This window comes from Schistocerca piceifrons, chromosome 4, assembly GCF_021461385.2.
Source record: "Schistocerca piceifrons isolate TAMUIC-IGC-003096 chromosome 4, iqSchPice1.1, whole genome shotgun sequence".
In the NCBI taxonomy this organism is placed as follows: domain Eukaryota; kingdom Metazoa; phylum Arthropoda; class Insecta; order Orthoptera; family Acrididae; genus Schistocerca; species Schistocerca piceifrons.
The window spans coordinates 227,155,414-227,168,850 of record NC_060141.1 but is presented as its reverse complement, the minus strand read 5'-3'; the positions used below and the strand labels follow the sequence as shown (position 1 = coordinate 227,168,850).

Here is a 13,437-nt window from a genome sequence, read left to right as displayed (position 1 = left end):
TAAGTAGACGTATTCGCGTGAGCTATACCTTTCCGTGGACGGTAGAGGGAAGGCGGCTTGGGAGAATTAATACAGGTGCGTAAATACGCTCAGCCGAATACCGCACGGTCGTCGAGTGGACGTTATTCTGCAGTCTGCTTCTTTCCTTCGTGCTGCAACATGCCAACCACGAAAGCAAAAGCAGGTGCTGTAAAAGGGAGGAAAGCCGTTTCCCAGATACGCCTAGGAGTCGTAAATTATTCAAGTAAAAATTAATGCACTTGATGCAGCGAAGCGGTAAACAGGCAAATAACGATGTCCACAGCCGTATAAATCGTACGAGCGAGTTCATTACGTTTATTCAGGCGGAACTCATTTGGAGCAGAATGTTACATCCGGCCACGATGCAAACAATTAAAAAATAAAAAAATTTAAAAAAAGAGACTAGTAGTACGAGAGCTCCCAGCAGTAATAATCAACATTATGTCCCTTCTGCTCTAGTAACAAAGTCATAATACCATTATGGTTAACATAACGATATTCGAAACGCGAACATTGACATCATTAGATTCAAAGAGTGTAACGAGAGTTCGTATGCACGTCTGATATAGACTCATTTGTTACTTTTACGTGTGACGTTAACTTTTAAGGTGTCAGCTAGAGAGGGTTCTCCACAGATTACGTTGTGCGTAGATCGATCTCACTACTAGCCACTTCGTTGAAACTTACACTTCACTCAGCTGTAATACCCCGGTTAGAGTAAGGAACCTAGTAAGAAGAATACAGTAATTACATTACAGAGTAGAAACAATTACATAAGAGAATAACACGAGTACATGTTGAAACTGGAGATATTTTTATGAGACAAATGATCAAAAGTGTGTAGCATTTTATGGAAAACGTAAAGGTACTGCCATAATCAGTATTTATTTGAATGTAAAAGGTGCGCACTACAATTATATCGGCATATATAAAGAAAGGACCAACCATATTAACTTCACAAGAAGCTGAGTTCTATTAAATTAGCAACTGAGCCAAAACTGAGACAGTATAATGGATCGCTATAGAAGCAGGAACTGAAAATACTAGGTAGAAAATTTGTTTTGCAGTAATTTACCACTGGGCTGCTTCCCAAGCACCAAACGTCAAAAAGACTCAAACCATTTCTATTGAGGATAAGTACAGGGCACCTAATGAGACAATGGCTATTAGATAGGCACGAATAAAGGATATAAAACCGTTCTGACTCTTCATTTTTCATCATACGGTTCAGTAGGGCAACATTAAGTAGACATACGAAGAGGACACACATGAAATAAGAATTGGACTCTATTGGAAACACCTTTAACTAACACAGTGCAGTGGCTTTAGTAGTAAGTTCAGAGTAAGGATCCACTGATACACACAGAAGAATCTGTACTCTAGAAAGCTGAACTGTAAACACATTTTGCCAGCCATTGTGGCCGAGCGGTTCTAGGCGCTTCAGCCCGGAACTGCGCTGCTGCTCAAGTCGCAGGTTCGAATCCTGCCTCGGGCATGGAGTTGTGTGATGTCTTTAGGTTTAAGTAGTTATACGTCTAGGGGACTGATGACCTCAGATGTTATGTCCCATGGTGCTTAGAGTCATTTGAACCATTTTGTAAACACATTTGGCATACAACGACAATTTTAAGCAAATAGTTCCGATGTTTCTTTGAGCTACTCAGTTGTCCAGAATCACTTTTAGCTTTTCCAGACAGATATACACACCCATAATCTCAATCACCCACCAACAATGACTTCTACATGCACATCCTTCGGCCAAGAAACAAAATGACGCCTAGGGAAGACGGCATTATTGTGGCGTCATTGAATCACGTACGGGCAAACTCACTGGTATTTTGTACCCAAAAAATTTCCAGAAGACTGGAAGAGCGCAGTCATCCACCTACACCGAAAAATGGGTGACAGGACAGACGTAAATACGTAACTACAGATGTATCCCCGGCCTTCAGGTATATTATTAGCAAATTTACTTCAAAGAACACGACTATAGATTTAACATAATACCAGCGAATATAAAGCGGGCCTTCGACCATAGCATTTAAAGGAATATTGAATTATAAGGCAACCCGCAACAGAACAGCAAGGAGGCATAAGACTAGGTTCACTGACATTCTCCTTTGGAAAACCCAGAGCAGGGACCAGACCCAGAGTCAGTTAACTTCATCAAGGGAACATTGACATCAAGTCTACTGGAAAATTTATGATGGAAGTGGTGGAGCCGTTTCAAATTAAAACCGGTGTTCGCCAAGGAGATATAATGTTGCCATTCCTCTTCAATCTCATCATAGATATTGTCATTTGGGAACGGAAAATATAATTAGGAAACAAAATCACTGGAAGATTACCCAATGTGGAGGAAGAAAAGGTGACATTAAGATTTGTGGCTCAACTTTCACTGATGGTTTAGGATAGTAGCGGACAGTGAAATCGCAACAGTGAAACGCATATAAATTCTCAACGAACGCAGTGAAAATCTGACCCACAAACCTCTTTTGAAGAAACTAATTCATCTACACTAAACTTATCAAGTGTAAAGTAAACACTGTGGAATACGAATACATAAAGATTGTTTGACACTTCAGATATCTGAATGATATCATACAATGAAGAATGTTGGAAAGGAAGCACTTCATTGCCATCACAGAAACTCAAGAGAAACAGAGTAATTGTAAAGCAAAAGGGAAATTGTCAAACTTGACGGTAGACATTATACAGAGATAGAGATGTTCACGGACTTCCATCAATAAGGCTTACACACTATATTATGACGTATATAGGAAAATTAAGTAACAGGGAATGGATCTAACAAGTTACAAAGGACCTCGAGAAATACTATGGTATACTCTATAATATTTGGCCTCACCTGCATAACTGCTAATGCTTGCTTGCCTTTGATTCAACGGCGACGAGGAAATCTAAGACTCAGTCCTATTAAACTAAAAAATAATGTTTCTCTGAAATAAGAACAAATCTGTTGGGAAATTTATATTATTTCACGCACCGAAAATCAGAATATGCTGCTACATAACATGTGATGCAGTGCAGCACCACACCATGCATCGTAATATCTTTGGACATTCCTTAGCATGCCGTCAACAAGGTGATACGTTGCTGCTCGAGGTTGTAGTACTCTTTGACGGCGGTGTATTGGACTTCATCCAGTGACCTATGGGGCTTCCAGCAACAAGTTTCAGCAGCTCTCAAGCACGGTCAGTCCTGTTATATATCAGCAGATAACGCGCGCTGTTCCGTTTTATTCATTCTTGCCTTCTTAAACATAGTGTTCACTAGATGGGAACGCTGTTTCCGTCGATTATTGTGTCAGCAGACGAACTCATTGCTGAAAAGTTGATTGCAGGGCTGGAAAATAGGTTGGAGCGTAAGTCTCGATACCTTAAAGACTTCAAATTACGTTTTATAGCGATGAAAGGCGTCTAACATCTATATATGATAATGACACAAAGTGTAATTACCCCTGCACGCTGTATTAGCGTGTGAGAGTGCGTGCCAGAGAGATGGATTGTTACCTGGCCGCCATCACAGCCTCCTTCGATGATCGCCTGGCGTGAGACAGCTCCGGAACTCACAGGTAAACAGAACCCAACACCATAGATCCAGGTGCCATTGCGATGTCTCTTTGTTCACCATGGTGCTTGGGTAGGTTATGGGGCTGTTCTGTTGTTCTTATCGGACGCTTGGATCCTGAAATGGCGAATGCCTTACTGTAGCGGCGTACTGTAACGGCCGTATTTGCCACACTGGACTGGATAGCAATCCAGCGACAATAATCTGTTGAACACTTTTACTTGAAAATTTTTGATGTCTTTTCAAAATCTTACGTTTTGAAGATATGTGTCATGCAACTAAAACGTAAGAATAAAAATTCAAATATCGAAAAAAATTGAAAAACGTAATTGTTCGTTTTCAAAAAATCATAACCTTTTAAGATTTGATGTAAATGGCAAAAATTTTAATTAAGTTTCTCAAAATATAGTGCCACAAGATAAAAGTAGTGTATTACCTAACTATCCGAAAAAGATATTTGTTCTGGAAAATAAAATGGTGGAATATCAGTGAAAAAGTGGGAATTTTGTTGTTATCAGAATAAGTAATTTTTTTACTGTTTAAACACAATGTTCTTACAATTTTGACTAGAAACTGTGAGAAACATGTTCATAGCAACAAAATGAAGGAATTTCAATCAAATTTATATATCTTTAAAGGACACACCCGTCGCTCATAATGATTCTCGTCCACTTCAAGGAATTGTGCACATGTTCTTGGAGTTTGCACATTATTCCCTGTCTAATTATTTGACTATATGTTAGCTATCGTATAGAAAAATTAGACATTGTAAAACACTTTATATTTCTCTTTGATGCCAAAATGTGGTTGGAACAGAGTGCATTTCATTTCACACTGTCCACCTTACTTCACACTCTGTGTTGTAGGTAACCCCAGTCGAATGTGGTCTGTTGTTGTAGACAGAGTGACGCTTGCAATGTAATGCTACTGGCTTTACAGGGTTAGTGGTACTATCGAACTCACAACAGATGATGCCGTAGACTCGAGTACATGCTTAAAATTAACGATATGTGGACTTGGGATATGCTACAGCCCAGCGTGACAAAGGATTAAATAAATCTCTTTCTGGATAGGACTAGTGATGAAACCAGCGCAGTATATTTACGACCTGAAATATGGTGATGACAGAGAGAAAGGTGTAGGACGATGATTTTAAGTAGCCGATTAGACGCGCATGGTGCGTTGGTGTGGAAGTATTCTCATTATCAGTTCAGACGCAAAGGTAAGCGGGGTATATCATAACGAAATATTCTGTAAAGAGCCATTTGGAGCCGAGATTTCGGGCATTAAAACAGCAGATAACCTTGTTTAACCTATGAAATGTTTGTGCTAAGCAGATATCATTGATCATAAGCGAGATCTCTATATCCTGACTGCAGAGATTATTAGTCCACGAGCACTGACTAGCTTGGGATGATGCAAGGTATTTGTTTGACCAAAATTCAAAAAAATGTACAAATGTGTGTGAACTCATACGGGACTTACCTGCTAACGTCATCTGTCAGTAAGCTTACACACTACTTAACCTAAATTATCCTAAGGACAAACGCACACACACCCTTGCCCGAGGGACGTCACACCTCCAAAGGGACCAGCCGCACAGTCCATGACTGCAGAGCCCATGACCGCTCGGCTAATCCCGCGCGGCACCAAAATTCACTTTGTTCTTTTGTACATGTGTCGTGACGAGAAGTGCGACATGCACATCCTGATGTACTACCTGACATTCTCATAATGTGCCGACTGGCCAGCTATGATACAAGGGATCGTTCTGAGCTTATGCCCGTTGTTTGCGCTAGATAGTTAGATGTCATGTGACTGGGGCCTCCCGTCGGGTAGACCGTTCGCCGGGTGCAAGTCTTTCGATTTGACGCCACTTCGGCGACTTGCGCGTCGATGGGGATGAAATGATGACGATTAGGACGACACAACACCCAATCCCTGAGCGAAGAAAATCTTCGACCCAGCCTGGAATCGAACCCGGGCTCTTAGGACTGACATTCTGTCGCGCTGACCACTCAGCTACCGGGGGCGGACGTTGTTTGCGCCGTGCAGGCGTCATGGAGCAAGAAGCGCGACTTGCACATCCTCGTGTTAGGCATCCTGACACACACAACCACTGACTGGCCAGCCGTGATACAATGAACCGATATGATTATATACCATTTGATGGTGCTGTGCAGGTATCGTGGATGAGAGAGGACGGCGTGCACATCCTCGCGGCAGACATCTTCATGTACGCGAACACTGACTGGTAGAGCATGGTACAAGGGATCGGTCTGACCAAATGCCTCTTCTTTCTGCTGTGCAGGTGTCGTGGATCAGGAAGCGGGACCTGCACATCCTGACGGCGGGCATACTGACGTACACGAGCGACCAGCGCTTCACCGTCATCCGGCCCGACCGCTCCGACAACTGGACACTGCAGATCAAGTTCCCGCAGGAGCGCGACTCGGGCATCTACGAGTGCCAGGTCAACACCGAGCCCAAGATGAGCCTCGCCTTCCGTCTCAACGTCGTAGGTGAGTACACGGGCTACTCTCTGTAGAACTTGGCGGTGCTCCGCCAGTACCACAAGCTCAGTCCGATCCACCGCTGCTCTAAGAGTGGATTTACTGGAGCCGGAGATCTCGCGCCAACTCAATTGGAGACTGCGACTTGCTCCACATGGAAATTACGTCCACTTGGGCGTATTTCAACGCATTAAGCAGTTTCTTTCATGTATCTCTCGCTGCGGGGTGACGGTTTAATTCTGTCTGTGAGCTGACTTTCTATAAAGTTTAGCAACATAAAGAATAATTGAAAAAATAAAAAAAACGTGCTACTGAATCACTCGAAGACATCTTCGACAGAAAATATATGTAAAATGCATGCTTTATTTTATTCTATCGTCAAAAACATACGTAAAACACAGTTTATGGAATTGTTGACATATCAGCACAGTTTATATAACCTTTGGCCAAATTTTGACCACGTACAGTGCCTTTTCAGTCGCCTGGTGAAGGTAATTTTCCGTTCAGGTGGCTGGACAAAGTCGACTCTGAAGCATGTGCTCAACAGGCTGTTCTTCCGCGCAGTCACACTGGGTTTTGTCTTCTTCAATGTAACCCAATTTTACCAGGTTAAACCGTGATCTGCCCATTCCTGATTGGTCAATTGTCATCATTAGCATGGGTAAAATTCTGAATCTCTTTTCCAACCAGGACTTGGGATGTCTCAGTCCACCATGGTTGCAGCCTGGCTTCTTCATCAGTGGTTGTTAGTTTCTCTGATGTTCGGAGGAAACGTTTCCTTGACCTTAGTCACAGTGGGTACGGTTGTTGCCCATGCATCACATGCGTGTTTTCCTGCTCCAGTTTTGTTCTTTGCCTCTTTGCTACTATTTCTCTTCGAACAGGAGGTGGTGCAACTCCTGCAAAGTGGTAGAGCTGTTCCATTGGAGTTGACGTCAAGCAGCCTGTTACAGTTCTGCATGTGTCTTTTAGGACAATATCCACCTTTTTGGCATTTACTGACTTACACCAAACAAGGCAGGCATTCTCAGCAGCGGAGCAGCATAATGCCATTGCAGAAGTTCGGTTGGTTTCAGCTTAACTGTCCCACTGTGATCCGGCCAGTTTTCTGAGTAGGGTGCTCCAGGTGGAAACTTTTGATTTGAAATTCATGCAGCGTTTTCTGAATTCAGAGATCTGTGAAGTATAATTCGTAGGTATTTTCGAGTGTCACAGTGTTCCTATTTAACCCCTGACCATTCTATCTTTAACGTGTGCGAGGTTTCCTTATTTTTCAGATGGAAAGCACACATTTTGTCTTTGATGGGCCTGGTTTAAGCTGGTTTATTCTGCAGTATTTCCACAGATCTTCAATGCTTGCTATGAAAAGAGTCAGAAAATTAAACTAATGTTTTTTATTTCATAGTTTACGTATTGATGCATCAGATCCATAAGAGTACGTCGATCTGTTAGTTTAAGAAACAGAAAATATTCAGTCGGAAGCTGTCTGCGAAATAACTCTATAGTACCGGCTATCGTTCTTTCAGCGTTAACTGCTTTGCATTCAAAATGAGTACGGTGTCTATCAGCAAGTTCCATGTAATTTCGGGGGTACTGTCGAATGACAGTAACTTCCTTCCACGACATTTCGGCGCATAGTTTTTAATTTTATTCTGGAACAGTATACTGAGCCAAATCAAGGCAATGTGTGGTGTACCCAGCTGTCACTGCACATTTGTTTCTTGGGCACATTCATTCCCGTTTCCAGTCTGTATGTTACTGAGATCGCCTTCTGTGGCGCGAACTCTTCTCATCGTCTTCACATGGTAAACTCGTAGAACGGCGCTGGTCGCATAGAGCAGGATTCCATATAGAACTGGACGTAGCTGTCTCGGTTGATAGACATATTTTCACTGATTCATTGACAGTACAACAGAAGTGTGTGTGCACAAGCAACACATGCGCAGTGACAACTTATACATTTATTTATTTATTATAGCTTCGTATCTGTAATTTAATCTCAGGCTGCAATCGTTCCTACGTAAATTATTAATATCGACGGCTGTTTATATTCTGGGTACTTCATACAAACCGTTAAACTGGGGAGCTCTGGGTATTTTCTCCAGTATACACCTGAGGATGACCAGAAAATTCTGCGCCGAAATATCACGGCAACAAGTGACTGACATCCGGCAGAATGCTCTAAATTTAATGGAACACTCTATTCGACCGGCGGTGTTTTACATTTCACATCTTTCAGCATCACAGAATAACGCCATGACTGTGGCAAGTAATGTAGTTGCTGCATATCTTCTGTCGTTATTGAAAAACTATTATTCTTGTTTTGGAAGAAAAGGTTAGGAAAACTAAACAAGAAACTTCAAAATGATAACAGCAAGGCATGTTGTCGCTCGGCACACTTATCCTCTGTTGCCTTACTGTTCTGTTGGCTGGAGTGCGATTGTCGATTCACCTAGTTGGAGATGGTCGTCTGACCCCTTTGTCATTCAGACAAGCTCCAGTTGAGCTCGTTTCCTTTGTTGGCCATGAATTTGTCTTTATCTGCCTCTCGCATAATTCCTTCTTGCGCAACGAAATAAATTAACTTTTCCTTCCAGTATGGAAAGTGTTCAGTTGGACATGATGTTAACAAGAACTCCACTTGCCGCTGGTAAAATTTACTATTCAGAGAATATTGTCAATACTATGGCAATATTCTCTGAATAGTGTATTTTGACTAGGAGCGACGGGTATACCTATGTTCCTTCTACGTTATTCTCCTGATGATGCTGCTTAAAGCCGTGAAACCAGTCATGTTTTGATAAACAAAAATTTTACTAGCTGTAAGCGGAGTTCTTCGTGACGTCATGCCTTTCGACAGCTGCGGTTTTCCGGAATATAAAATAGTTTGTGTCCTGTGGGGACCTAGTGGTTCCATTACGGAAATTCAGCTTATCATGAAATGTTGCGAATGAGTAATTTACCTAACTCACAAAATATTTATCTTGTGTGATTTATCGTGGCAAACTCCAGGCCAGGTAGCTTGCTGATTCACGACCGCAAATAGATTACTGTCTCACATCTACAAATCATGTAGAACATGGATTATGGAATCCTTGAGCAAGTATCAGATGACAACACAACGAGGGAAACGGCTTAGTTAATGTGCTGGTGATAGTCTGACAGGAAAGTGAAATGAAGCTGCATAGTTGTTTGATTGTGTACTCAAAACACTAGAAGGAATTGATATTGACTCGATAGATTTCTATAATGAGATAAATGTTGATGTTAACTCTATAAACTTCTATAATGAAATATCTGGATATAGGGGTAACTCACTAGATTTCATAGGTCAGTAGTCGGGATCCACCTGGTACACAGATCACCGTCGGATACAGAACTACGAAACGGGAGTACCTCGCTATAACGTTCTTGAACAGAGGGAGCTGTTTTAATTACATCAACCTGCATATCTATAACTGTTGGTGACAAGAAGCGCCAGGATTCTCAGGTTAATCATATGAAGTATGTGTTCCGAAAGAAAGGCCATGGGATTCGGGATATAAGGATAGCGACCTCTCAGAAAGGAAATCCCGAAAATGCTAAAGAATCACGTCTTGTGCTTCTCTCTTTGTGCTACCACGCAAGAGGATACGTGGATTCGGGGCCCAGTTAAGAATAATCTCGGTCTCAGAGTCTCTGGAATATACAAGATTGCCTATGAATGCGAAAGCGACAATAGTGGTCAGTCTGTCCTTACCGTTCCTGATAGTTTCCAACCCCAGTCTCTCAGATAAAGACAAAAATAATGTTTAATGAAATTAAAATCAGTCCCACGCTCCTATTACGTCTACAACTCCGCTTCTGCCTTTTAGCAGAAGATAGCAGTATCGGCAAGTGATGGTGCACGTCATAGGTCGCCCAATAAGCTTAGGTATCTGCACACATAACGCCATCAAAATATTGATCGTCTTGTGGTTACACTACAAAGTTAATCTCTATTGAATAAGTCAACTTACTAGTCTAATTCTCGTCATTTTCGGGAGGTTATAATTTTCTGCTTTAACATGAAGAAACCTGCGGCTATGGCTCATAAAATGCTAGATAACACGCATGGCGAGGCACCTATTGGTGAAAAAACGTCCAGACAATTTTGCAGTGCTTCAGGAACGGTGATTTCGACTTCGAGTACCGGCATGGCGTTGGAAAAGATAAGGTTTTCGATGCTATTGAAACCGATGAAATTAATCACAGGTGATAGTTATCAATAGTAAGTGATGCATTTGGGCCGAGCACTGAAAGATGAATAGCTACTATAGAGCGATAGACATGAGAAGGTGATTTTGTAGCATGACAAAACCGGTCAAAAGATACATGTGAAAGTTGAACTTGGAAACCAGCCCCACCCATCGTATTTTCCAGACTTTGCTCCCTCTGGCTATCAACTTTTCGGTCAATGATACACAGCCTGGCTGACCAGCTCTTCCGGTCATATAAACGAGTGCAAAATAGGTTCGGTCCTTGAATAAAAGTCGCTCAGTTCTTCCTACGCGAGATTCATATACTACCAGAAAAGTGGCAGAAAGTAGTAGTTAGCGATGGTCACTACTTTGGATCGTACGTGTTTTGTAAATTTTTCACAACAATACCTCCGACTTCGAGAAAAAGTTGCGGATGTAAGTTTGTAGACCTAATACATAATGCCCTTCTGATATTAGGAAAGCAGTAGAAATAAGAACGTATAAGAACAACTTTAATCTAGACAGTGGCTGTTATCTTAGCGGTGCATATGAACGACTTCTCGACGCTGAAAAGACGCAGAGAAATGCACGCAATTATCTACGTTCTTACGAGAACGGTTGTGCCACCACTGACGATTTGGAGACGGTACGTGGCAACATAAAGTAATGATGATGTACACCGACCAATCACAAGTTGTCTTTCGGGCATTAACATTGAGTACAAGAGCAGTCATAACAATTAGCGCGGTCAGTTCCTTCTGACGAAGACATAATGACTTCCTTTGATAGCTCGAGATTTTCCACCTATATGACGTGTCAATTAAACTGTTTTTAACTCGGACCTAGAAATAGTTTTACTTTATCCAAAAGAGACAATGCAACAGTAAACTACTTGAAATGTACTAATATATTTGATACCTCGTTGTTTAACGTATTTTTAATGTTATTCTCTTAGGTACTTGAAGTAAAGAAACTTTTACGTTTATAGGCTTCGGCATTCAAAATGAAGCGTTTCCGCGAAATGAGAGCGGTACGTTCTCTGACAGCCCGAAGAAAGGTGATACCAGGTCGTCTTCGTACTCAAATTCTTTAGCACTTCGGACTGAGCCTAAATGCGTGGTAGCTTCAGTGTTGTGAAGACTATCACGATATTCCAGAAAACAAATCGTTCATTCATTAACTCACCTACATACTATGCTTAATAAATTCCTTAGTATATTTCGGCCACAACAGGCGACTTTCGTAAGTATGCTAAAACCAATTTACAGCAAGTACTGTTCTACTCAGATTGACAAATATTGTTTTAGTAATGTCAGAATTATGTTATAATGGGGGAAAATCAGGACCGTTGAAGCAAGCCACTGCACCTTCTATTATGTTTTCAGTTGCTGTTTTTATCGAGTACTTCATAGAAAACATTTACGTATCTCACGTGCAACTATGGTTGTCTATGTAAAGGGAAAGGTAAAAAGCTGTTGCAAGTCAACATTAGTCTTTAACGGCATCCATCCCCTCGAGTCCTAATATTCCGTTTAATCAGCTAGTGAAGTATTATTTCTTTCTGAGTTCTAGGGATTTTTAATTTTCTGCTTGCAGCTGGATATCGTAATACGACACTAAAACCACATTGTTCTAGGCGCGCAGTCCGGAACCGCGCGACTGCTACGGTCACAGGTTCCAATTCTGCCTCGGGCATGGATGTGTGTGATGTCCTTAGGTTAGTTAGGTTTACGTAGTTCTAAGTTCTAGGGGACTGATGGCCACAGCTGTTAAGTCCCATAGTGCTCAGAGCCATTTGAACCATTTGAACCACATCCTGAACCCTTAAGAGGGATGCACAGTCTATGTGGAAATTATTTTTAGATATAGTAGTGTCGTTATGAACTCCTCAATTCACTCTAGATTCACTCTTCTTAACAAACACAAATAACATTAAGAAGTGTACAGTAGCTGTCTCATCTACCTTAACTACTTATAACTTTTCTTATAAAAGTAAGGTAAAAAACTGTATCTAGGAAATGTTGTTTAGCTAGTAGTCAAATGATAAGACAAGGAAATACAAATGGAAACAAAGAGAAGTTATGTTCTCCATACATGAGTAACTTTTCTACCTTCTCTACGTTGGTATATGTTATACTCACACAAACCTTCAATTGATCAATGTTGTGTATTTTTCTTTTCTTTACATTTGTTTACTGTCATCTCCAGCAAGTGGAAGATTTACGTTACCAAACATACTTGCTTTGTGTGCTAGTACCGGAGAGTCACTTTTGCGTTGTTTTTAATAATGTCATGTGTACATAAAGTGTACGCTGTCATTCCTTTTTCAACTGGTCTTAAGCAGGATAAAGTGGATTAACAAATATAAAATTTAGGATGATATTTACAGCAGTTCGAATATTCGTAACAAACAAAGTTACAAGAGAGATAGTCTCTAGGTTGTTGCAATACATGTGCTTCACACAATTTTTGTGTAGTTTATGAATAAACTTTTATTTGAGATTGTAAAAATAAATGAGAAACCATACACTCATATCTATATTATAATAATGTTACAAACTTTCAGGGAAGATGACGAAGCGTTGATGTATCAATTTGAGGCAAGAGAAATGACCTAGTCGAAATTTGCAAGTGATACTATTTCTGATACCACTGAAAGTGAAGTACATATTGCCAACTTGTACAGATGACAGTACGGACCAAATGAGGAAGAAAAAAGTCTTCTATACTTGTTTATCTTCGTCAATGTGAGACACATCTCTTTTGCTTAACAAGTGCTCTTAGCTTTCGAAGTGTGAATTTGGGAGCCAATGTTTACTACACAATTTTTAATTGTTTTGGTCCGTACTACCAACTCTGAGGATGCCTAACGAACAATCTTAGCGACAACAGTAGCGGTACATATAGTCAACTGTCGGAAGCATCAAAATGATAACTTTCGGCACGGTTGTTTCCGGACCTTTGACCCTTAACTGAAATCGATACGTTTACCCTTCTCCATCGTCTCTCAAAGTTTGTGACATCATCACGGAATCACCATATATGCACGTAATTACGAGAATCCCAAGTCAGTTAAAAATGATGGAATATCTAGT

At 41.0% G+C, this 13,437-nt stretch overlaps 1 protein-coding gene across 1 annotated transcript in view; it reads left to right on the top strand.

Moving 5' to 3' along the window:
* LOC124795557 overlaps positions 1-13,437 on the top strand; it is a 621,230-nt gene that overhangs the window by 258,828 nt on the left and 348,965 nt on the right. The window contains exon 2 of the mRNA XM_047259629.1: positions 5,921-6,131. Coding sequence (XP_047115585.1) covers positions 6,101-6,131 — 31 coding nt within the window. The 5' untranslated portion in view covers positions 5,921-6,100. The remainder of the gene's footprint in view (positions 1-5,920; positions 6,132-13,437) is intronic.